Source organism: Larimichthys crocea, chromosome XI (assembly GCF_000972845.2).
Source record: "Larimichthys crocea isolate SSNF chromosome XI, L_crocea_2.0, whole genome shotgun sequence".
Classification (NCBI taxonomy): domain Eukaryota; kingdom Metazoa; phylum Chordata; class Actinopteri; family Sciaenidae; genus Larimichthys; species Larimichthys crocea.
Window position 1 is genome coordinate 23,122,320 of NC_040021.1, and position 26,740 is coordinate 23,149,059.

Here is a 26,740-nt window from a genome sequence, read left to right on the forward strand (position 1 = left end):
GCGCGCGTGCGTGTGTGTACATTCCCAGTTTCCTGTTTTGTCTGCCCTGACAACAAGCTGACTTTCATTATCGGTGTGTGTGTGTGATAGAAACTTTATTTCATCTCCCATCAGTTTTCGAAATAACCGTTTAGTCTGCAGAAAGCGCGCGAGAATCACTTTGGACTCACTTTAAAATGTGTGAACTTTTACACGTGTGTGTGTGCTTTATATTAGAAACAGGCTGATTATTAAACATGGACAGTGAAAAAGTTAATTGTAAGATACCGGAGATTGCCGACGATCTCCGAAGATGACGATTTGCGCACGAGCGAAGGGGGCCAGTGAGTGTGTGTTTAGTGTGTGCGGAGTGTGTGTGTGTTGAACTGAGCGGAGGTGAAGAAGAGGAGGATGAAGCTGGGAGCGGAGGATGGGAGGAAGAGTGGAGTAAGAGACAGGCTAGCTGTGTGTGAATGAGTGAGTGAGAGAGGAAGAGGAGAGGAAGGTCGTCTGAGGGACCGAAAACAAAGACTTGAATTTTTTGGGGATAACCTCCGGAACATTACTAACGGAAACTTTCAACTTTTTACCCGCCACAGCTCGGCTCGTAGTGCCCGGAGCCGGCTTTGTTTCACGGCGGGGGTGTCTGCGATAAATGAAGGAATAAAACAGATCCCCATCGACCTTTTCTACCCAAGCGGGGAATACCCTGGGACTGCTTTTGCTAAAGGTTACGAGAGAATGGCGGCCAACATGTACCGAGTGGGAGGTAAGGAATGTTTTCCGTTTTTGAGACACCCCCCACAACGTGATTGTTCGCTTCGGCAGCAAGGTGGCTAAGCTAGCCGCTAGCTGTCTGTTCGGTTAGCCGCTAACTACCGCTAGCTCCTGCCTTAGCGTCCGTACGTGCGTCCACTGTGTGCACGAGAGCACGTCAAATCCGTTAAAACCGCCGACAGTGTGATGTGACTTCACCGAATAACTCCGACATTATGACTTAGTTTATACTGCTGGAATGAGCCGGAAACGCTCTTGCATTCGGCGTGGATCTAATACACCAAGCAGAGTTAAATTATGGACAATATCAACTTTTCCAACACGCCGCCGTCATATCCAGACTAGTTTTCTCCGCTAAAATACGTTACACACCGCGGGCGGCTGCCGAGCGGCGTGAACCGGCGGCAGCGAAAGTTGCTATTACGTTTTAAAATAAATGCCGCCCGGGAAATATTAGACTTTACCGAATTGCTTTTGTAGCCACAAGTAACCCGAGTAACCGTACTATGCGACGTTTGTGACTGTGAGTGTGTAACTCGCACACATACGGTGAGTTCCCGTCCTGGGAGTGAATACAATGCTGGGTAACCGCGGCTGCTAGCTGTTAGCACCCGGCTGTGGTGGCAGGCTAGCTCCGGCTCATGTCATTACCGCTCCGCCATACCGTGCATAGCGTTAGCCGCGCCGGCTAACTTTGGTTAGCTTGGCGCTGCAGACTGAATGTGGCTGAGTGTTAGCCGGTTTGCTTCTCGAAACACTCTCTGATAAGTGTTTGATTCGTTACGTGTAACTGACGTTACCTCGTCTAATACCGTGTAACGTCCGTTACTACGAAACACCGGCAAGAGAAAAACAGCGTAGCGTTTAATTCACGAAGAAGAACTAAGTTGTGTTGGCTGACACTAACTTGCTCAGAGAGCTCTCGGCTCGTCGTGTGCCGCTACATCGCAGCAAAATGCATTCTGACATAAAATGACGTGAATTTTGACTCCACGTTTTCAAATATCTGCTGTTTGCGTGTTTATTAAGATTTCCACCTCACCCTGTGCTAACACCAGGCTTTGAAACGTCACTATTACCGTGGAGAGAGCCGAGACGCCGGTAGACACGGCTGCTGCCCGCTTTTACTCGGTGAACCTGCGCTTAACCGTGGACGTGATCAGTCGCTTTGTCTTTTCGGTGCTTGTGACTGTCCCGGAGCGTTAATGACGCCGGTAGGACTCGGTGTACCTTGTTGTTGGGTCAGTTTTGTGGCGGCAGAGATGGCCGGTCTGACCGCAGACAGGCTCATCGCTGTGTATGTGTAGTCTCTGGAGGTCACGCCGATTAAACCGTGCACTGCAAGATATCCCGCGCTTCACGTTAACACCTCGCTCGGATGTCATAGTAACACATCACACTGTCAGCTTGTTTGTTATCATTTTGCATAGTTTTTTTCCCATGGTGCATCACGTTTCAGTTTGAACACTGATGCCTGTGCTCTGCTGTAGAAACACTTCGTCTGTTTCCTGTTGTAGTCTGCAGACACATGAAGCCTCGCTGTGTTTGTGTTGGCTCTCTAATGCTCTCCCCTCTGCCACTGTGGCTTCTCGTTCTGTAAAGTAACTCCACATCCCATCAGCACATTTGCATTCTTTTATATGTGTGTGTGTGGAGAAGTGAGTGAGAAGTGGTTTGGTGGTAGTGCAGCTGGAGGAGTACAGCACAGCTAAGGTACGGTCCTCATATGTGGTGATTATTTAGGACCAATTTTCAAAATGTGTTTCAAGTGTCCTGGAAACGCCTTGATAGTTTGGAACTAATTCAAGGCTTTCTCACAGGAACTGTGATTTTTGTGCACGTGTAGAATGAGTCAAAGAAACAACAGCACTTAAAGCTTTGTGTTGCTGTTACGGAGCTTTTTAAAATCTGCCATAAGATTGCTACTACTCAGCTGGTCAACTTATTGCTAGTTGCATCTTTACAATAAGTTGCTCGTGTCAGCCGCACATCCTGTGATGGTAACCCTGAATACAGGCGGGCCCGTAGTTCTGTACTGAGAGCCATGTGGACAACATTAAGGTCGGGTGAGTGATTCTGGAGAAATCCACACCATGACACGCCGTGAGGCACGCAGCAATGGATGTGGCTAATGTTAGCGCTGTTGTGGTTTTGCAAACTGTCACTGAAGTTGTTGCTGTGCAGCTAACCTGCAGAGAGGCAGCAGCTCCAGACAGACACACTCACATCTGCTGCTACAGCTGACATCACAACAACAGCACAGTAAGCTGAATGTCCATGAACAAGTCAACGTTCCACAGATCCAGGCTGGATAACCAGGCAGTGCTGGGCGGTTTGTCTGGATTGTATTTTTCTTTGGTTTATTCCTCATTAATATAATGGGACATGTACAAATGAAGCCTGCTGCTCAGAGCGCTTCATCTCACCATGAAGAACATCACGTCTCGTCTTGTGTGCAGTCAACAGGCATGCTGGGGGATTGTGCTGTTGGTCGGCTGCAGAAAGTTGTACTTTTCACCAGCTTGCCGGATCATGTGTGTGTGCAGTGGAACTTCCACAGTTAACTCGTAATGCTAAGACTAGCCTATATGATATCGCAGTGAGCAACAAGCATAGCATTATGTAATGACCTGGAAATTGATTGAGCCAACACAGTAACAAGGTGAAGCAGTTTAGCTGTGTGATGCAGGAACAATAAGTGCATTCAGTGGCCGTGCTGTCACACTTGAACCTGTCATATTAATGAAGCCAGTGTCCGCAAATTTGGCGCCCAGTCAGGGTCTGTGTTGCCGCAGCCGGCTGCAGGCCTGTGTGTTAGCAGTCCTCCAGAAGCACACAGTGTTCAGGCTGCATGTAAGATCATTATCTTCCCCAGAGATTAGTCAAAGGGCTTCCTCCTCTTCATTCACCCTCGAGCACCCGGCACACTGCGCCACTCCAGCCGCATACGTCCACAACAAACACTCATGGCCGCCCCTCCTCAGCAGACATCTTTCCTTGATTCATGGAATGAAACCTTTTCACCAGCAACCTGATTATAAGGGGTGTGTGTCTGTGTCTGTGTGTGTGGACCCTCTGAAGTCCAGTGTGTTTTTTTCCCTGGATCATTGATCCATCAGCCCCCCTCTCTCACTGATACACTGAGCTGGCCTCAGCGCTGGTGGAACTGGATCATTCTTTTATTTTTTCCCCACTGGGCAGGAAGACTGAGAGATTGTGGGCTGGAATAAAAGAATAATTCCCTCCTTTCACCATCACTTTGTCTTCAGAGCTAGAATTAGTCATGTCAGGCACACGAGAGTGCACATCCCCTTTTGGTGCTTCAGCCAGTGTTATGTAATGTGTTGCTGTTGTGTTTCCCCTCGCTGTGCACACGGAGGTGATGCTTCTCGGGCCAGACTCTCCGTACATCGGCATGCTAAGTAGAGCAAGAAATCCTCTCCCTGTCTGAAATCCTTCCTTCTCCGTCTCTGCTCGTGGTGATGCATCAGAAGCCCACTGATATCCTCCTGAGGGCTCTCTGTCCCTGCTCGTGGGTGGACCAGATGGAGCTTGACGTGAAGCCGCACTGCTGTGCAAGAACTGCATCGAGCAGAACAAGGGCGCCCTGTGTGCGTGTGCTGGTGGTGTGATGAATGGTGAACGATGGGCAGGTTTGATCAATACGCTGTTTAAAGGCTGATATCTCTATTAAAGCTGCCAACAGCTGCTATTGTGAGAACATATTCCCAAAAATAATAGAATCCAGTCAGCTAATTACAAACTGCTTTCAAAGTGCAATGACCTCTTTTAAATGAAGGGCTAATTTAGCCAACTGTTTTGCATAAATCATGACTAATGTGCACAAAACAAGCTTAAAATTACAACTGTAACTGGGCCTGGGTGCAGTGTTACATTAAAGACTTACATGGCTGACGTGGAGCTGTGTTTGTATAAGAGGCATGCAGGCCATGAGCCTGTCTTTGTCATGTAGAGCTGGGTAAACACAAAGATGTCACTGTAATCACAGGTGGAGCATCCAACACTGAGTTTGACCTTTGAACCCAGGCATCAGTTGGCTGTAATATGGAATATGTTGGACATTTTTGGCCTCAGAGTATTGACGGTCCAACTAAAGTCTGCTCTGGATTCATTCTTTAAAAAAACAACATGCACACGACACACAGACAAACTATAAACAGCTGAAACAGAGTCTGCATGAAGTAAAGCATGACGACATACAAACTACAAACATGGTGGGGCCTCATGCAGCACGTGCTCTTTTTGTATTATGCAAGGGAAAAGCTTTAAAGTTGTGACGACCTGTTGAACTGGTGGATTGGTGAACAGGTCTCAGGTCAGTGCTATGGCCTCCTCTAGCTTTTTGATGGACAGCTTGAAGAGGCGGGCTTAGTTGACCCTTCAGCTTGTTGGGCTGATGTTGACCCGGCTGAGATCTGATCAGAGTTATTTCAGATGGATGTTGGTACCAGGCTGAGATGGATTCTCTGTTCGTCATAGAGTTCTCATCAGAGTAACACACGCTGTGCACCACAGCACCGTCAGTTTGCTTCACCCGTAGCATCTCACTAGAACACGACTTATAGGATTTCCCTTGTTACTACACCTTCAGGTGTTCTCTGCCCTCTCCAGTGTGCTGCTACTTTTATTCCACTTCTGTCTCTCCACTTTATTTTGAATCTGTCTGCTGATCATCGTAATAAGCAGTCAAAAGCTGCCTCACACACCTGAATGGCTGCTTGCAGCATCCAGGCAACATTATCTGTGACAGTAGGCAGGTGATCCACAGAGTGCATGCTCAGCCATCACTTGGCCAGGATAAAGTGCACTCCTTCACCAGAGCACAGACTTAGCATGAGGTGTTTGAGTTGCTTTGTCTCACATGACACGGCTCATCTGACCCGCCATCATCCTGCTCTTAACTCGCCTGCTGGCCTCTTGACCTTTTGACGTGACGTAGAGAAACTTCCTGAACGGACACTTGCTGGCTGACTGCATAATGTTCACACCAGAGCCACAACCTGACCCATTAACACAGGAGAATCAGATTAACTCCTGGGTCTGATGGCCGCTGTTGGATTTCCTGGTAATGGGTACAGTGTAAGACCTTTCTCTGTGACTCCCTCCATTCATTTCACTGTATCAGCAGCCCAGTTGAAGTTTAAGCCGGCTCTGTGCTGTTCATGTTACACACATTTGTACATAGAGAATACTGCAGATAACCTGGTACACACTGATCCCCCAACGAGGGACTACAACCTGCCCGTGAGCCTCACTTTCCTCACACAAACTCATAGTACTGGAGTATATTTTTCATTTCAACTCTTTATTGGTGCACTGAAAGTGTGTTGCACACTGGTCATGCAGCATCATAGTGTGGCAGCTGGGATGCCCCAGTCCTGGGGCAAGTGTCATGAAGTTATTAGGTTAGGTTACAAAAACACTGTAAGCTCACATAGAACACAATGCATCCTGGTGTTGTGACATAAAATACACCACCTCTGTGTACAGTTTACATCCAGCTACAGCTAGGGTTGCTAAGGGATGGAAACATTCTGGAAACTTTCCATGAGAGGTTAAGCTTGGGAATTTTGGAAACTCCATGGAAATTATGGAAATGTGTTAGAATTACGTGTTTAACTGGGGGTAATCTAAACAAAGTGTATCATATCCAAACATAAATCTAAACATTTAGTTTTGTCATAAGCAGACATGCAAAATAAAACAATTAAAAAACATTTCAACAGATTTATTTGTACGTAGAACTTTATCAAGTTTGAATTATTTTATTGAACAATATTATGTAGTCCACGAGCTCAAATGTATGTCTTCAATAGTCTCTGTGTGCTCTGGGCTCTAAAGTGTGGTCCAGGTACAGAAATCACCTGTGCAGGAAGGGGGCGTGGCCTCAATAGCCCTGCAGTAAGCAGTGTGCTATGTGCATGTGACTGAGGAACAGCAGATATTCAAGTGGACCTGCATGAAATCTGGTTTCAGATGATATTTCCCACAACTATATTTAAATTCACTGTTCAGGACCAACCTTCAATTTTGTAAATTCCCTGTTTATTCCCATAAATTCCTGTTAATTCACATGGAAAGTTTCCAACTTTGAAAATTCCCAGAATTTTGCAACCCTAGCTGTAGCCAACATGTGGAGGTGGAGCATCAAACCTGACAGAAGAACACAGTGATTTGAAGTGTTAAAAAACTTCAGTCAGATGAAAACATGATGCAGCAGATATTTTTCATCCTTTCAGTAATATTGAAGTCACATGTCATTTATGTAGTGCAGCTGTTTCCTTTGCACTTTGTCACTTTCTATTTTTATCCATAGAACTCAGCCCAGTGTAAAAATCTGTTTATGTATGGAAACAAATGTAATGGCTCTGTTAGTTGGTTCATTATTAGCATGGAAGACTTGCTGCTGTCTGAACTGTGAGACTGTTCATCAACAACTGTGCCCGTGCACTCAGATGTTTTCTTCACACGTTATTACTGATATCTTTTCTTCAGTACGCCTCATCAAATATGAGGAATGTATTTCTGAACTGATGCCTTCATGTATGTTCGTTCACAGCGGCTTTAGAGTGCGTCTCTAGTGACCACCTGTGATCAGATCTCACTTCCCCCCTCTATGCAAATGAACACATCATTTCCAGTTTCCAGTGGTGATATGAATCATCCGCTTTCCGTCGTACTGACTCGTCTGCTTAAACAGAACCCACACAGCTGTTTGTGTGTGCGCGCCTGTTGTTGTGGCTCGGACACATTTGCTACACACTACTAAATAACGTGTGTGTGTGTATATGCAGCATAGACCCCTACAAATGTGCTTGAATGAGCTCTAAAATGTATCGTTAGAATATGTAGTATATTCCCCTGTGCACGTGACATGAGTGTAATCTTTGTTTCTCTTTTTTTCCCACAGATTATGTGTACTTTGAGAACTCGTCCAGCAACCCATACCTGATACGCAGAATAGAAGAGCTCAACAAGGTCGGTGCCTCTCTTTCTTCTTCGGACCCCCCATGTCCAGTATAAAGTTTTATCTGAGCAGTGTTCCAGGTTCACGTCTGACCCGTCAGCCCCTCTCTATACTCGCCTTTCCTGTGTCTCTACTGTCACTATCTAATGAGGCACAAATGTATCATGTTATTGTAGACCATCGCCATGCTCTGTACCATGGACACAGAAAGTTCTGCTGGTGTGTTTAAATCATACTTCAATATACTGGTCATACACATCATTCACACACACTGCTGTGTTTACCTGTTGGCCAATGGTGGCCTCTGTAATGACAGGACACTGGTACAGGAGTCACTTATATAACAGCAGCAGCATATGACACAGGCTTGTTTCCCAGTCAAAGGATTAAGCTCATTTATGTAACACTCTTACATTGAAGGGCTTGTGCTGAGCACCAGGAGGACTGCATCGTCCTGAGTGCTAATGGCTGCTGAGCACAATGAATGGATAGTAAGAGAGAGAGAGAGAGAGAGAGAGAGAGAGAGTGGCCAGCTCTCCAGCTCCAGGCTGGAATGTGGAGGGAAGCTCTGTGTGTGTGTGTGGCTCCTCTTCTGATCAGCCAGTCCAGGGAGAATGAAACTCTTCATCATCACACACACAAAGTGCTGCCGGTCTTTGTCATAACAGCAGTCTGCATGTAAACAAGGTTAAAGAAGTCACACCATGATATGATCCAAACACAGAGCAGCTTCGTTATTGTGGGAGTCATTTGATAACATTAACCTTTTAGAGGAGAGGCTACGTCACACAGCAAACATGCACCGTCATCTCAACTGACCTGTGCAATGAAAATCTCACCACGCACTCAAACGCAGCAGCCCCACTCAAATGAATGGGAAAATCTGGGGTTTCGCCTCAGTGTTGGATTAGTTGTGAATCACACTGAAGAAAAGCAAGACTGAAATGTGACCCGGCATAAATCAAATGTCAGTGGTACTGAAGCCCAGTTAGGGCCTCTAATCAACCCTTAGCGTACGCGTTTAATTAAAGCATGTGGTCATGGCTGCACAGACAGAGAGCTAAATGGTAGCTGGGCTTGTGACAGAGGTACTTCCAGCAGGGCTTCATTATGCTGCTAACTCGTAACCACTGACTCTCCACTTACAGACAGCCAATGGGAACGTGGAGGCCAAGGTGGTGTGTCTCTTCAGGAGGCGAGACATCTCAGGAAACCTCAACACCCTGGCCGACAGCAATGCAAGTGAGTATGAAGCAGAAAGGCCCCTCCTCCTCCTCCTCCTCCCTTGTTTTCTTCAGTGTGGAGCAGGTATGATATGGTTCGCTGCCTTTAATGAACCTGTTCCTCATTGTGTTTCACATAAAAGCCTCAAAGCACCTCTTCAGCATTTATGTTGTAAATTGCGCCACACCAACTTCCGGGGTTAAAGTCAGATGAGCACTTGAGTTTAAGGCTGAGTGTTGGATTGGACAAAGACTGGTTAAAGGGACAGCTGTGTGTATTTCTTATTTGTTCAGGTATCAAGCTGTGGACATGACACGTCAGTGTGTATTGAAAAAAGCCTCTAACTGCTGCTGCCTGGACTGACTTTGCAAATTGCTTCATGTTGTCTTGATTTATTGAATTCTCTTTTTTGGTTTAGTCTTAGTCCTCAGATCAAGAGTTCATGTCAGTTTAAGTCCTATTTAGTCATGTTCAGTCCATGTTTATCTGACTAGACTGGGCATTTGAATGTAGATTTAGTTGACCAACACTGTTGGTTATTGTTCTGATAGTGAGTATCAGATCCAGCTTAAAGTGCTGGGCTGGACTGGAATGTGACCCTGCAGCATCCCATTGGACATTTTTGGAAGGATGGTGAAGACCCCGCCTTACTCTTAAGGATTGGTTTACTCTGATCTTATCCTAACCAGTCTCACAATGAAGGCCATGAGTGAGAGCCAGTCAGAGTGAGACTAAGGCGGGTCATGTGGGCTGTTTTAAAGCGCTGAAGAAGAGTTGATTTTCGGCAGTGTAACGTTAGTAATTAAAAAGTGTAAAACTATAGGTGTGTGTGTATGTGTTCTTTTGCTATCTCTTGGTCTGTACTCAATGACAGAACTGATGTCTTGTTTGTACTCAGTCAAAGATCATCTGTGTGAGACGACCCTCCACTCTGTAGCACCGCAGCATTCTGTATCTAATAGTAGTAGCATAGACAACTTTGATGAAATATGTTTCTCCATGATCAGGACGAGATGATGATGATGAGCTAAAAAAGGATCTTTATTTTGAAATGAATGAATAATAAGTCAAAGTAAAGTGAGGTGTAGTGACCTGACCTGCTTTATAGTAGCATGAATGTCGGGGCTGAGCACAGCAGCAGTCTCCAAGGGGGACTCTCATTTCTTTTCTCCACCCACAGGACTACAGAGGTGGAGAGATTCAGACTGGATAAACAGACATGTTCTTTATTGTTGAATAGCTGAGCAGATTAAAGTTGATTTTTCAATGACTAAAACTATGAAGAATGACTAAAATGTGATTATGACTAATAACAATGTTCATCTAAAGACTAAATGTCAAGCAGGCTGACTACACTGAATCAGAAAAATGATCACACTCATTATAATATACACTAACAATACAAAGAATGATAATGTCCAATAAAAATATCAGTAGTATTGTCTCAGTATGTGTCTGCACCGCCCCTCTCCCACTCCACCCTGATTCAGCCCATGAGCCTTCGTCTTGTATGTGATCAGAGGTGGGAGGTGGGAGGGTGGAGGTAGTGGGATGGTGCTAATGGCATGCAGACTACTGAAGCCTGATCACATTCACTCATTACCCCCACCCTGACAGCAACACCGATCCCCACCCCCCGCCCTTCTAGGCCGCAGTGCTCCAGACAATGACACACACACACCTCAAAATGGATGCATTAATGGTGGGTTTTTTTTTTCTCCTTCTTCTTCTTCTTTGTACTCGGCTCCGCACACAGATGCTCAGTGTTTGTTCACAGGACGGCTTGTTATTTCATCATGTGGCAGCCTTGACATGCTTTTTAAGACACGGAGCCGTCTGCCTCACAAACAGGGCTTCATCTAATAACATTAATGTGTGATACAGTAACAGCAGCACACAAGCTTCAGCATCAGCAGTGATGCTTGTAGTCAGTTAGCACCTGAACATGGCTGGATGAGCAGGCATCCAGACCATAAAACGAGGTCGCTGTTCCATGGGAACTTTAGCTTTCATCCTCTTATTTAATAATGGGTTTATTTATTATTTCAACATGCACTCGCCTGCATTTGATTGGCCAATGAGGCACCTAGCCGGTGACTGTTGACAGGAACCCTCAGACGAGTGTTTCTGAAGTAGGGCCTGAACTTGAGTGTAACAGTTTGAATGGTGAGTCTTAACAGCTGATCAGAGCCATGGATCAGCTTTACTGCTGCACCGTCCCCCGAACCTTTTCCAAAACTTCAGGCCTCAGCACCGGCCCGCTTAACCCACCCTGTTTTTCTTCATAAGCCTGTCCGGGACACAGTGAGGTCTGCTGAGTGTGGCCCGCTGTGATCCTGTAACAGTGATGAAGAAGTGAAGCAGCTCCTCTCTGCTGCTGCGCGTTCACACTAAAGCTCACTTTATCTTCACTTTTTTTTCATCACTTCTCCCCTCCTCTTCCTCCTCCTTCTACACACACACACACACATCAATTCTTTGTGCAGAACAAAAGGCCCTTGATCTGTCCCTGAGGGCCACAGCACACAACGGGTTAATTCTGACTTGCCTTGTGTCTCTGTCGGGGCGAAGGAAATGTGTGTGTATGCATGTGAGTGTGTGTTACTGTTATGCCATGTGTGCTTTAAGTGCCTGTCGCTCCTTCTGTGTATATGTGGTTTCTTCTTTGTGTGTGTGTCTGTGCGTGTGTGTGGAGGGAGTTGGGGATACATTTTGGGGGGGATGGGCGCCTCAGGTTTGGTACACAGGGTTTCCTACTTTGTCTGGCAGGGACTAGCCGGACAGGGGGAGGAGGGGGGAGGGGGGTTGAGAGGTTAACAGAAAAGGGGTGTGGCTTAAGGTACCGTCCCTCTCGCTAGCTATCTGTGTGTGTGTGTGTGTGTGTGTGTGTGTGTGTGTGTGTGTGTGTGTGTGTGTGTGTGTGTGTGTGTGTGTGTGTGTGTGTGTGTGTCCCTTGCCCTCACTGACAGGGTTTCCTGTGGCTGAGTGCAGGGGTGGAGTCCACGGAGATGGAGCGATATAGTCCCTCCCCTCCAGCTTGCAACAAATTACTCACCCGCCTGAAATTAGGAATGCGCAATCTAGTGGCCAATCTCACACAGACACACACACACACAGCTGCCTATGGCTTAAATTTTTCATAGCTCTTACTGGCTGTACATGGGTGTCACATGGGTGTGGTAATGTGAACCAGAAGCATTGTTTTACAGTTGGTCCATTAATAACTGTGTGTGTGTGGGCGGGCCCGTGCATCGTAGTGGTTGGCAAAGATCAAGCACACAGTTTTAATTCATCCGTTTCCCTCTCAAGTCTTCATTGAAGAATGGACGGCACACAGAAGTCCGAGCACGTTTCATTAACCTGATCACGTGATGACTGTTGAACTCTTCTAAAGCACATGAACAAAATATTAACTGCTGCAATAAAGTCAGAAATGAAGTCCGCACAGTAAAAGTGTCTATAAACACAGCTGGTCTGAGGCCAGAGGCCACGTCCAGACAGACGTCTTACAGTGTACTGACATCAATTTAATAAATGCAAGTGTGCATTGTTGACAGATTGTACTGTAGTACATCAACATCAAGTATATTTTCTAGAAAATCTGTTGAGAAATGTTCATGGAAGTGATGACCAAACAGGAACGTCTGTTTTCTTGATCAATCACAAAATGCTGACAAATCAAATCAGTTCATCACAGAAACCACAGAGAAATACATTCTGACCACACAGCAGCTCAGCATTGATTTTAACATTGCACTGCAACCTGCAGTGGTGGAATGCACCCACAGGTAGTAAGAGGACACCCGGCATCAACAGGCACAATGTTTGAACAGTAGACTATATTTCTGTCACCTCTGACAGACAGAAGTCAATAAAACCAGATTTGTAGTTTTGTTTAGGTGTGCCATTGCTGCAGGTACCAGGCTTTAGCTCAACCAGCCCTCCTGCACCTCAGGGACCTGTACCTGCACCTAGAGGCACACCTGTGTGTGTGTGTGTGTGTGTGTGTGTGTGTGTGTGTGTGTGTGTGTGTGTGTGTGTGTGTGCGTTTATGTTTCAGTTTGTCTCACTTGCCCCTGAAGAAACACAGCACGGTGTGTGAGAGACTGAGGAGTAACTGCTGGATGCTTAAATGTGGACAATGACAGCATCCATCGTTGCAGAAAGCAGCAGAGCAGACGTGCTCATGTTTGTCACTGCTGTGTGACCTAAGACCCTGCTCATTGCCCAGCAGCCACCAGGAGGCCTCTCTATGAAGCCTTCATTCAGCTTCTGTCAGTGCACAAACTGCAGCTGTGAATGTGCGTTGTTGTTGTTGAGTTCATGTTTTCCTCAGTCTGCATCCGTACGTCCTCTCTTTCTGTTTGTGACACCGGTGTGTTTGTGTTGCAGGAGAGTTCGAGGAGGAGTCAAAGCAGCCGACGCTGTCTGAACAACAGAAACACCAGCTCAAACACAGAGAACTCTTCCTGTCTCGACAGTTTGAATCTCTACCTGCTACTCACATACGGTACGTGTTTACAGACCGGAGCCACCGACACAGCTGCAGTTCAGTGTGAATCCAGACTACTGCTGGGCACAGTCGGGACCCAAGCGCTGAGTAAATGGTCCCTGCTACAGCCATTTCTCAGCTGTTCCACCATGGATGTATGAAGGATACAGTGTTAATTTTTATGGAAGCTGCTCAGTGGGACACACAGCCAAAAAGTTTTCAATTTTTCAGGCGTAAAATGACCCAGATCTTCCACTTTCTATGGCTCACAGAGCCAGCGCATTAGAGGCTGAGCTGCTAACTTCCAGTTTAACCCTCCTCTAAATTGAACAATTTAATTCTGTACCGAATGAATCAAAGTCTGAGCTCCAACACTGTATTTTACAGCTTCTTTCACATTCTAAGCTGCTGGGAAACAGTCTCTCTGGGCCATGTGACGGGCACCGTTGCCGTCATTACACAGTTGGCCACATCAGTCGGCTTCACAGCCTGATTTTCTTTCATGCTAAAGACAGACAGCACAGAACTTTCTACTATATGAACCTTTTAGAGAGGGTTGCTCATCCTGTTCAGCTGAGTGATGCTACAGTGATGCAGTTATATCACACTGGACGCTGCCCCCTCCTTATCCTTATACCTCTGTTAGCAACAAAGCAGCTCCTCCTTCTGAATTTGATGCATTCTGTTTTCATGTACACTTTACACCGCGTCCCAACTCTTTGGCAATCAGGATTATGAGTATGTTCCCTTTAAATCCTGAAGAAATGACGTGTCTCAAATCTCCTATTAACAAAACAAAATGATGCAAATTGAGACAACAGTTTTCTTAGTTTAAACCTGATGAATACATTATCTGTCTTTGAAACATGACTCGTGCATTAAGCTACACTCCACACAGGTATTGATACTAATAAACTAGTCGGCTCACCAAAGTTCAACAATGTTTTTCTTTATTGCTCATTCTGCGTCGAACGTGACGTACACACACCCATAAAAGGAGGCTCACAGACAAATCTGCCTCTGAACAGTGATATTAGAACTTTCCAAGACATTGAGAGAATGAGCTGTGCTGCCACACCACAAATATCATTTAAACCAATAAGTTCTAATGTGAAACATTTCCTGTTATAACAAGATAAATAGCATATTGTTAGAATGAAAAAGTCATAAAGGGACAATATCTTCAATCATTCATCATCTAGTGTGATACTGATCAGTGTGTTTTTCTGCTGAGGCAGCAGCACGCTGCTCTGTAATAAAGTCTGTTCATAGCAGAATTCTTAAAGAATCCTGCTCAACAGTCTTTACAGCAGCCATGTCCTCACACACGACTGCTCTGTTTGTAGTCGCTCCAACGTGTGTTCAGGAGACGTTTTCTCATTTGATTGGTTTGTTAGCTAATTTCACGTTACGGTACAACATGATCCACAACAAGAGCTCTGACATGCTTCTCGTCTTTGACACACATGAAGACCAAATGTGACTCCATTGTTGACTTCATCATGTGGATTATGTTTTATTATTCCTCATTTGGCAGCACTAAGCATAGTTGTACGATCTAGAGTTGCTTGATTCTTATTGGCTGTGGTGTTGTATATTTGCCTGTGTTTGTATCAAACCTTTATTTGAACCTTTGAGACTGTGGAGCGTCTGTCCACACTCATCTCTGCTCGTCTCTAAATGCTTCCATCTGTCTCCCCAGGGGGAAATGTAACGTCACTCTCCTCAATGAAACAGACGTCTTGGCCGGATACCTGGACAAAGAGGTAAGACACCATCTGTCACCGTAGTGTCACTTTAATACAGAGGCTCTGAATGAACAGTTAGAAGAAGCTGCTGTAATCTTGTGTGTGTGTGTGTGTGTTCTATCCAGGACTGTTTCTTCTACTCACTGGTGTTCGACCCAGTCCAGAAGACCCTGCTGGCAGACCAAGGCGAGATCCGGGTGGGGTCTAAGTACCAAGCAGAGATCCCAGACAAGCTAGCCGAGGGTGAGTAGGGGCCACAAGGCAAACAAATGTTTTCTTAATTCAGGCGTTACTTGAGCTGTTTGTTTGAGTAATGAAGCAGGAACAGTACAGAGCTGACCCACTTCATCCTTGTCTCAGGTGAATCAGACACCCGGGTCCAGGAGAAGCTGGAGACCAAGGTGTGGGACCCCAACAACCAGCTGAAAGACCCTCAGATCGACCAGTTCCTGGTGGTGGCAAGGTAAACACTCCCCTGCCATCTGTCACCCAGTTGCATCATCATCACTAGGTCCTGTTGCTATGGCGACTTCTGACTTTGCCATCCTCAGGACAGCTTTTCTGGAAGAAATGATGAATTGGCAACAAATTTGATCTCCCATGGGAAAATCTTTGTTCATGGTTTCTACAAATTGTGTGTAGGAGTGTAAGATAACCGTGTGTGTGTGTGGAGACTGCTCACACACACATAACAGATTCCAAACATTGCATTCTAATACACATTTAACACTGTAGTTAATGGGAGCAGTGGTGATGCTACAGGAGTGTTTTTAAAGTTTTGCTTTTGGAGGGAACCGTCCTGCTGCCTGTGAGTTTGTCCATGAGCCAGACTCCATCTAGTGGCCATTTAATGAACAGCTTCACACACATGATCCTGTAAAGAGGCTTCCGACAGATGAGTGATCCGTTTCTGTTTGTTTCAGAGCTGTGGGGACGTTTGCTCGGGCCCTGGACTGCAGCAGCTCTATCCGCCAGCCCAGCCTCCATATGAGCGCAGCTGCAGCCTCCAGAGACATCACACTGGTGAGGCTATTGATTGTGTGTGCGTGTGTTTTCAGTGTGTGCTCGGTCGCTCTCTCCTTTTGTCTTCCTCTGTCAACGTCCTCTTTGGTCTCTTAGAGTCTGCTGAGCCTGGCTCTAATATTTATCTAAGGCCTTCATAAGTGTAACTTATTGACAGTTTAATGAAAGCATGGAATAATAAGTGTCCACTGACGTTCCACCACCTTCTCCCTGCTGTCAGTTCCATGCCATGGACACGTTGCAGAAGAACAACTATGACCTGGCCAAAGCCATGTCCACACTGGTCCCTCAGGGCGGTCCGGTGCTGTGCCGTGATGAGATGGAGGAGTGGAGCGCCTCAGAGGCCATGCTGTTCGAGGAGGCTCTGGAGAAATACGGCAAAGACTTCAACGACATCCGCCAGGACTTTGTAAGCTCCCCTCTTTTGCTGCCTCTTCCAGCTGCTGATGTTGTTGTACATGTCCAGTATTCACTGTGGATACACCTTCATTGTAGACTTTGGTGTGATGTGGACTTGAATAGAACTGTCCTGGATGAATTCTGAATGTTTTATCTCCTCTCTCAGCTGCCCTGGAAGTCTCTAGCCAGTGTGGTTCAGTTCTACTACATGTGGAAGACTACCGACCGCTACATCCAACAGGTAAGCCACAGAATCTCTGAAAGCTCTGTTTGATTTGGGTTGACTACATGTTTGACTCATTTCCTGTTTCCTCTGTCAGAAACGACTAAAGGCAGCAGAGGCAGACAGCAAGCTGAAGCAGGTGTACATCCCCACCTAGTGAGTGTTCCTGTACACTGCTGCAGAAAGTGCCCCCCCCCCCCCCCCAGTTGAGCACTGTTAGAGTATTTATTCTTCTCTCCACACTCTCCTCTTCTCACCAGCACCAAACCCAACCCCAATCAGATCATGGTTCCTGGCAGCAAGCCCGGTATGAACGGAGCAGCAGGCTTTCAGAAAGGACTCAGCTGTGAGAGCTGCCACAGTAAGTACACACTCTGAAAGAAAGGGGGGCGCAACTGTCTCATGTTTTATTGTTTTACTTACCCTTCCTAAGTCCCGCCCCTTTTTACTCTGTGCTCCAATAGCTGAGCGAGCTGAGCTAAACGAGGTACGAGGTAAAGATGTACACGATGTATGCAGAGCACTGAGCCCTAGAAGGAAAAAAAGCGTGAGCCCTTCACTGCAGTGCACAAGCAATGCTGACAGTTGTCGCACTCTGAATCTACTACACACTGTGACAAAACCAGCATCAGCCTGTTTCTTTTGGTCAAGCTGGTCCGACATAACAACCGTAACTAAGGGAGGTGCAACTTGCACCTCCCTTGCACCTTGCAGTGAATTGCAACTTTTGGCAACGATAATGAAAAACGACTGTGGAAGCAAAGACAATGACACGGACATCACCACGTGTGACCTGTGGCAAATGTTCACATCCCTCCAGCTACAGCCAGAGTCTGTTTAAACATCCGCGTCATTCAATCCATGTCTGAGCAGAAACATTGTAATGTGTGAGGGACAAAACACAGACAGAAGACTGTAAAGACAATAACAGCCGAGCTCAGACTGAACACAGCTCTTCCTCTAATTCTGCTAAAGCAGAAGCACACATGGAATGTTTGTGCACCGTGTGATTCCAGCTGATGTTACACTGTTGACTACTCTCACACTCACACACACACACACACGCAGCATGTGTAGAATGTTGATTTTTACAATAGGTATGTTGTTCTTGTTGGACTGAAGTCAACGAGTGTTTCCCTCTGTAGACTTTAGAACAAATCTGTGTGTACCTGTGCTTCTTGCATAACGTACAAGCTGTGTGTGTATGCCCAGGGCTGTGATCTCTCTGGGTGCGATGTGTGTAGTTCTGTTAACACTGTTCTCCCTTTACCAAACCAGCGGCCCAGTCTCCTCAGTGGTATGCCTGGGGGCCTCCCAACATGCAGTGCAGACTGTGTGCATCCTGCTGGATCTACTGGAAGAAGTATGGAGGCCTGAAGACCCCCACACAGCTAGAGGGCGCTGCTAGAGCTGGCTCAGTAAGTCTCCTTCCGTTCTCCTTAAGGGATCTTTTTCCTACTACTGTTAGACTTGACCTGTGAACAAGAGTCAACATGTCTCAAGGTGAGCTGTGTCCCTCATAGTGTCCCCCCTTTTTTTTCTTTTTCCAGGAGTCGGGCCCCCGCGGTCACATGACACGCCAGGAGGTCCAAGGCATGTCGCCGTTCACCCGTAACGAGGGTCGAGCCAAGCTGTTGGCCAAGAACCGGCAGACGTTCATCCTGCAGACCACTAAGCTGACCCGCATCGCTCGGCGCGTGTGCGAGGACATCCTGCAGCCTCATCGTGCTGCACGGCGGCCCTACGCTTCAATCAATGCCAACGCCGTCAAGGCTGAGTGTACGTACACGCAACTTACCTGTGATGATCTCACTCTAGTTTCCTGCATGTTATTGATGAGGTTAGACAGGAAAACATAAATCTAAACCACACTGTGTCTCTCTCCTCAGGTATGATCCGGCTGCCCAAAGCCACAAAAACTCCTCTAAAGAGCAAGCTGGTGCCTCGACAGTCACTGGCCACCATCGTGAAGGATTTAGGTGAGAGCACGTCATGTGACTTCACTTGTCAGCAGGTGTCTGAGTTCTGAGCAGCTCTGTCTGTCCTCGGTCCAGTCTGACTGTTGTTGTGTCTCTGCAGCCATCACAGCTCCTCTCAAACTGAAGGCGTCCAGAGGACCTCCAACACCCATCAACAGGAACCAGGCCAACCAGCCTCGCGTGGGCCAGAGCCTGCTGGGAAAGAGAGGCTTCGACAGCGTCAGTACTCCACACACACACACACACACACACACACACACACACACACACACGCCTGACAGGAGTTAAATCGGTGATCAGCTTTCTTGACGTGCAGTTTGCACAGCGTGTTGTTGAAATGTGTCTCCTGTGGTTACCCATAACACCCTTCTACTGCGCAGTGTGGTTTGTATAGCATCAAGTAAAATAAACCAGGGGTGTGTCAGCCACATCAAAGCTCGCTGTTTGTCTGTTTAAGTGGAACAAAATGGTTGATTTACTCTCCTGCTCTTTCATTGGTTTACAGGCTGCAGGGGTGCCCTACCCAGCCAATGGGAGGCCATATACTTCAGGTATGAGGACCACCTCTCAGTCGGTCATCAAGCGGCAGAAAGTCAGCCAGGGGGAGGCGCCCAACCCTGTCGTGTTTGTGGCTACGAAGGACACCAGGTACGTTTTCCTGTAATTTAGCAGTCTGTCAGCTCATGACAGACAGAACCATCACTGTGAGTGCATGAAGAGCGGTCACGTGCTGGACAACAGTTTGATGATAGTCTGGCACTCTCTTCCAACCAGGGCTCTGAGGAAACATCTGACCCAGTCAGAGATGCGACGGGCAGCGAGGAAGCCTCATCTCCTGGTCCGGATCAAGCTGCCGCCACCCCCACGCTCCCTGGCCATGCCCCTGCTCCCCTCCAGCACCAGCGAACCTATTGTCCTGGAAGACTGAAGGGAGAGGGCCACACAGGGTCTCTCAGCAGGACATGGGGGGGTCGGGTGGGAGTTGGGTCGGGTCTGTGCTCAGGCCGCCACTTAACAGGCAGCACAGTACGCCATACCAGTAGTCTTTTCTTTTTCCTCTTTTCAGCGTCCTTTTTCTTTAGTCCTCTGTTACGTCACACACACACACACACACGCACACACACACACACACACACACGACACTCTGATGACTGTACATTTCCATCACATTGAACACACACACACTCACACCACACCTTGGGCTTTGTAGTATTTTATTCCAGAATCATTTTTGCTCCTTTTCAATGCCGTCTGTTTTTAAATGTGTAATTTAAATCAAGATATTTCTCATCCTGAAACAATGGTGATAAAGCACACTTTGTTTTTCCTCCACGTCTCTATCTTTGTGTAAATATATGCATCATGTAAGAGGTGACGCCCGCAGTGTGTATGGAGAATTGGGGAGGGAGGGAGGGGGGGTGGGAGACGGTGTGGGGACAGCTGCAGCAGGCTGAAGGTCTAATCTGATTGGAACATTTCACTCGTACACTCCTTCACTCCATTCCATCTGACTGGATGTTCGTTGTAGCTCATTGGCCGTGCACACAGCCCCGTTTTTTACATTTCTCTCCCAGTCTGTAACGTTTGTCATCATGAGTCAGGAGCCAGACACGAGCCTGTTACAGGTTCATCCCATCCATCCCGTCTTCTGGAAGGCACTCAGTGTGAAACACATTGAGTGAGCATAGAGCTACAGGAGTGGTGTGAGAGGTTAGAGAGTGTGCAGAACAAAAGCGCCAACAAAGGAACAACGTTTTGATCGTGACTGTATAACCAACAGGCCACCGTTAAACCGCGTGCTCTACATACTTTTACTCTTTCTGGTTGTAGACCCTGAACTGATTTCTTACTAATCCAGCTCCTTTAGTTTGTTGATAAAAAGTCACGTTCAGAATCTACCTGAAGTGGTGGAGGATTCACACAGTATCAGGATTATGGTGCGTTCACTGAATCCTGATTTTTCTATTGCCTGTGGAGCCTGAACTGAATCCTGACCTCCGTCTCTCTAATCCCTTCGTGACTGCTTCAGGTAGTTTTGTGCTCACTTGTTCTCCATACCGTCTCCACCTTCGCATTACAGTAGTTGTTTTTTTCTGAAACTGAACGAGGGTTGTTGTTGCGGTCGAGCCACGTTTTGTCTTTTGTCTCCTGTCATACTTTTATAGTTACTTTTAGCTGGTTTGAAGAGAGAAGTACCCCGACTCCTATTCTCTTGACCTCACCCCCGAGATGTTTGAACAGGCAGTCTGGTATGAAAGGGGAGAGAGGATCACTGCTCAGATCAGCATTGGAGTCTGTAGGTTTACAGTGTAGGAGGGATCATTTGTAGTCTTGAGGAAATAATTGTGGTTACCAATGGAGTTGCACAAATTCCTGTGTCACGTCCTGATCTGAACACATTTGGCTCTGAGGTACTGTGTTTGAGTCTGCGAGAATCCAAAATGAAGCCATAGTGTGTTTAAAAAAAGAAAAAGCAAAGCAGGTTGACGTCCATGCTGAGTGGACACTTTTAACCCTGAAGTAATGTTTAGACTAAAGCCACAGCATTTCTGACAATGTACTGTTTGGTTGGTTCAAATGAAACTGACACAATTATGTCTGGTCAGTTGATAAGTCTGTTAATAAAGCAGCAATATGTAAATGTACAGAAGGCAATTAAGGCCCAAAAGTTCTAAAAATTAAAGTTGCAAAGAGAGCTAAGAGTGGCTCCGTCTCAGAATTGATTCGTTGTGAACTTTAGTCGTACGGCCTTGATCTTCTTCTGTGAATGTCTGATGATGCAGAGCAGACGAGATGTTTCTGATTGTGATTGGGTATGAAGACTACGTGAAAGGAATCTTCAGCTGTCTCAGCTTTTGCTTTATTTTAGTTCCCCGTTTGTACCATTATCAAAGGGTGAGTACTAAAAGTTAATAGTCGTTAATTGGCTAATTATAATGCCTGTGAATCCCCACAGCAGCCAGGGGTTCCACTGGTTTTATAAGCAAGTTCGGTCCCAATGTGGGCTTTGTAATATTTCTCAAAAGGAAAAAAAATCAAGAAATTGAAGTGTTGAGTTTGTAGCAAATACTAATCTGTGTAAAGAAAAGTGGAAAACTGGCATATTTTAAACTTTTTTACATCTAAAGTGTGTAATTCTGCTCCAGTATTGTGGAGATGGCGCTAATAGGCTACTGTACATGTGAAACATTGCTCTCCTTCATGAGGTGGGTGGGGGGGTCGTTTGAACCAGGGGTGACATTCAAAAGGGACAGGGTGCTGATTTTTGTATGATGGAGAGACAAACATGCTACAATTGAAACTTTTTCTCAAGTGTTTTTTATTCCAATGTCTCTGTATCCTTTAATGTATCTTGATAAGAAAAGAAATAAAGATTTTTTTTTTCTTCGTGGTCAGTTACGGCCTCTTTCTCCACTGTGTTTCTCCACTGAGCAACCTCTTCACAGCTTCACATCACACTGTCTTCTAGTCCACCAAGTTTTCTGGTACAACCTTAAATTCCATAGATTAGCAAGAACATTTGGACATCAAAAAGAAAATAACATTAACGATGGGAAGAAATATTCAAAGCAGGACAACATGGAGGGAGTTTGATGGGAAGATCAAAATGAAGTATTTTAACACTCCACCTATCACCTCAAAGTACAGTAATACTTCTGATGTGTTGGAGGGGCTGTGGGTCGGTGGGGACTTTACACATATTTTTGGGACTGCCCAAAGATTTTCGATTTCTGGAAGAATATTCAAGGAAAGGAAACATGGGTTTGGGTATTGACTTTACTTTCCAGCACTGTACATACTGCATGTAGCCTCTGATATAGATGGGGACCTGGCTTCCTTACTGAGAATTCTGCTTCTAATAGCAAAACAAACAATCGCAGCCTCCTGGTTGAAGTCAGCCCCCAGTCAACATGCAGAAAATCACAGCGAGGTTACAGTTCAAATCAGATGAAGGATACAGACAATGTCAGAATTTTAGTCACCTCATTTTCTTTTCTTTTTTTCCATTTTCAGTGGTATTTTTACACTTACTGCAGTACAGTTGATAATAAATGTATGTACTCAATGCTGCACGTTGTTCATGTTCCCTCCTTTGTAGAAGGAGCAAGAAATATTTGAGGATAGGATGTGAGGACATGATTATGTGTTGGAAGTGAAACTGCAGAAGTGTCTCTTAGTGCATGTTCCTAATGTACATGTTACATGTATGTGTGTATGTTTGTCATTTCATGTGCAATCATTTTGAAACTCATAGATGAAGAATGAAGGTATAAAAAACTAACTACATGGTTCTCTGAGTGAACTCTGGGTTCTTCTCTGGTTTTGACTTTACAGCTGCTGGAAAACTTCCAACCCAACACAAAATGTGAGCAAATGGAAACTTTATGGAAGATTATTGAATCTCAGCCAGACAAGTCCAGACACAGCAAAGGAGTTCACATCTTCTCTGTCCTAACCAAGCCAAAGTAAACCTAACAATATCAAACATAAATACTTTCTATAGACACTGTAAATCAATTCCTGGGATTTAGTCCTGTGATGTGAAAACATGAAGTCTGAGTGTAAAGAGTTACAGAGAACAAAGATTATCCGAGCTGAAGGAAATATTTGTGTTTGTCCTCGGCTGTGTTCTCATCAGACGGCTTTTAATTAGAACGTTTGTTTTAACTACTTCCAACCGAGGTGTCAATTTGGACAAATCTGGGTCGAAGCTGAGGCACAGTGTGTGTGTTCACACAGTGTATTCACGCAGGATGTGGATTCAGTCCACCCGCTAGCCAAGAGCAAATCCAATCATTTCACTGCAAAGGAGCCGAAAACCAATGAATACAATAAAACACGTGGAGAATGAACGGTAAGACGACATGAGTAGCAGTGTTACTGCAGGAGTCACACAGAAACACACGGTCCCTGTGTTTTACAAGGAAATTGAACACTGGATTTATCACGGACTTGAACGCACCGTGACGCGGTCGCTAATCTGATTGGTCCGTCATCACGCACGCTCCCCGCAGCGACACTTGATTGACCGCGCTCGAGACACGTTCCTGACGTCGAGCTCGAGCGCACCTGATGCTCGTTTTGAAGGCAGAAGGCGGGAGGCGCGAGCCACTTTAAAAGACACGCGCGGAACAGCGGCACTTCGCCTGTGACTCGGTAACGAAGCGGCAGCGTCCGAGGGTCCTCGCCGGTCCAACACACGGTCTTAAACACGCTTTTAAACCCGGTTTTACAGTAACACGGAGCTCTGCATCGGTCTGCCAGGGTCAACCTCCGCAACAACACAAGCCAACCTGCATCCAGCAACCATGTTTGAGGTAAGTCATGATGCTCCATGCTGTAACACAGTGCTGTCTGTCTCTAATGTGCTGTTTAACTGTTACTATTATATGTATCATAGAATGTGTGGTCTGTTTATCTGAACATTGAGTTTTTTGTTGTTGCATTATCACCATGCATTTTACAAATTGTTTTAAAAATCTCTAATTCTAATTCACCAGCTGCAGTGTAATTTGGATGGTTCTAAAACAAATCACAGATTGAAAAACAATTTAAGTGTAGTTCTTAACCCGTGATGAACATCTCATGGTGGTTAAATGCTTAAATGAAGTTGACTGTTTAAGTCTGCTGTATTTGTATTAAAAACACTTTCAGTTGTTACAACACCAAATTCTTACACCCCAAACAATGACTAAACAGTCTTGTTAATTTGGGGTGGGGTTGGATTTGTTTTCAAGCTGAATAACAGAACCTCTAAGTGCATCATGGATAATCATCTGCTGTGCTGGTGAAGCTCATGGGAGTACTGTACTGTCCTTGCACAAACATGGAGGCGTAAGATGTCTCAAGTGCTGCAGTAGATGCTGTTCATAATAAACTCTGGAAACATGCTGACTGTCCAGAGACAGACTAAAAGCACTTGAGTGGAGTCGAAATAAGCCCAGATGTGACGTCACCAGGATCTTGACCCTGGTTTACTCTGTCGCTGTTCCCTGTAACAGACCCTCACTGGGTCTCACTGCTACAACATGTTATGAGCTGTAACCTGCACTGAGCTCCCTAAGCTTGGTTTTTATTAAACTCTGCTCAACTTTTGTTTCAGACCAGTCGGGATGATCTGTTCCTGCCTTCCTACCAAGATGAGGAGATGGTGGACAATCTGCTGTCCAGTGAGGAGTCAGATGGAGACAGTGGGGGAGTCTCCCTGGCTAAGGCCCTCCTCCCCCTGGTAGAGTCCTCCTCCCCTCCCCTCATCCCCTGGGTCTGCTCCACTCGCTACAAGACGGAGCTCTGTACCAGCTACTCTGCCTCGGGTCTCTGCAAGTATGCTGAGCGCTGCCAGTTCGCCCATGGCCTCCACGAGCTCCATGTTCCCTTCCGCCACCCAAAGTATAAGACGGAGTTGTGTCGCAGCTACCACACAACCGGCTACTGTTACTACGGCAGCCGCTGCCTCTTTGTCCACAACCCCACAGAGCAGCGCCCCACCCAGCGCCGCCGTAGGACTGTTGCCTGTCGCACCTTCCGCTCCTTTGGCGTTTGTCCCTTTGGCACTCGCTGTAACTTCCTGCATGTCGAGAGTGGAGATGTCGGCAGCGGTCCGGAGTCACCTGGTGTCAGCGAAGAGAAAACTTCGCCTGTCCCCAGCCCCCAGCTTCAACCACAGACCAAAGAGTGGAAGCCACGTGGAGCTCTATGCCGCATCTTCAGCTCCTTCGGGTTCTGCCTGTATGGCACACGCTGCCTCTTCCAGCACGGCCTCCCCAGCAAGATCAAACCCTCTGAGCAGACCCACGGAGGGTCCCTCTACCCTCCGCTGACCCCTGGCAGTTCAGGTTTACCTTCCCCCGCCTCCTTATTCACATCCACCTCACCAATGTCTTCAACCTCCTCTTCTCCTCTGTCGGCCTCCCCTCTTGCCACCCCAACAGCAGAGGCCACAGCCCACAACGCCTTCACCTTCTCCAGTCAGCACCTCAGTGACCTGCTGCTGCCACTGGCCCTTCACCTGCAGCAGCTGGAGAGCAGCAAGGCCCAGGAGATCTGGGACAACAGGGCACTCTAACTGCGTGTGGTCCTAGTTAAACAGCATCAGCACTGAACTCCAGATGTACTGTGTTTATATTTTCCTTAGGGCATTTTTTTTAATTTTTTTTTTTTTTTTTTAACCTGAGGTTGTTTGACTTGAGAGCTTGTGTCAGCAGGTTCAGTTGTAGACTGTCAGTCTATTGAAGGCCTCAAAGGCCTGATAGTTCTGCATGATGGTTGGTCTCCTGAACACTACAGGTGTAGCTATGATTGTAATTTAAACTTTTTCTATTGTAAATACTTTATTAATGAACCAAGTAAATGGAATGTCTGACAGGAGCATGAATAAACAAATTTTAATCTTAAGTGTTGAATAAGCTGACTCTTTTCACTTAACTGTTTGCCTCAAGGTCACAGTATGAATGCAGTAAAGTCAGGTGGCAGGCTGCAGTTGGTATTCAAGCATCTGGTTCATATTAAAAAATGGCCTTAAATGAGCATGTCACTAATTTAATGCAGCTACAGAAGTCTTAATCCTGCAGCATGATTAGAAAGTGTTCTGAGTTGTTTGGTGTGGCGTCACTGATTTCTGAAGTCCTGACCTCAATCCTACAGCTATGGGATAAGGACTCCAGTCAGACAGGCCTTCACCAAACCAGTGTTGGACCTCCAGTAATCAGATGGCACACCAGGATCATGATTTCAGAACAGTAATTACAGTCTCTTTAGATGAGTAAATAGTCAGTCCATTCCAGAGGGCCACCTGCTTATTGGTCTTCAATTAACCAATCCGTGCCTTCTATTGCTCTTCAAACTTTGTACAATGACTCCCTCTGCAGAGAGTTGAGCTGATAAGGGATGCACATCTACACAAGTTAT

At 46.2% G+C, this 26,740-nt stretch overlaps 2 protein-coding genes across 3 annotated transcripts; both read left to right on the forward strand.

The window, feature by feature from the left end:
• The first annotated feature begins 54 nt into the window (after positions 1-54).
• On the forward strand, positions 55-22,227 carry mta2 (metastasis associated 1 family, member 2). 2 transcript variants are annotated; one of them, XM_027283882.1, is made up of 19 exons: positions 55-73; positions 579-748; positions 7,688-7,755; positions 8,893-8,986; positions 13,361-13,478; positions 15,163-15,226; positions 15,334-15,451; positions 15,569-15,671; positions 16,132-16,231; positions 16,452-16,640; positions 16,797-16,871; positions 16,951-17,009; positions 17,114-17,214; positions 18,132-18,271; positions 18,404-18,632; positions 18,743-18,832; positions 18,933-19,051; positions 19,338-19,480; positions 19,607-22,227. In XM_027283882.1, exons 2-19 carry the CDS (start codon positions 721-723, stop codon positions 19,758-19,760), a joined length of 1,992 nt encoding a protein of 663 aa, XP_027139683.1. In that variant the 5' UTR covers positions 55-73; positions 579-720; the 3' UTR covers positions 19,761-22,227. The 2 variants fall into 2 exon arrangements, with proteins under 2 accessions (XP_027139683.1, XP_019129074.1); XM_019273529.2 differs by lacking the exon at positions 55-73 and adding an exon at positions 87-426.
• Positions 22,228-23,875: 1,648 nt separating this feature from the next.
• cth1 (cysteine three histidine 1) lies at positions 23,876-26,227 on the forward strand. Its single transcript, XM_010752499.3, has 2 exons — positions 23,876-24,150; positions 24,936-26,227. Exons 1-2 carry the CDS (start codon positions 24,142-24,144, stop codon positions 25,896-25,898), a joined length of 972 nt encoding a protein of 323 aa, XP_010750801.1. The 5' UTR covers positions 23,876-24,141; the 3' UTR covers positions 25,899-26,227.
• The last annotated feature ends 513 nt before the right edge of the window (positions 26,228-26,740 follow it).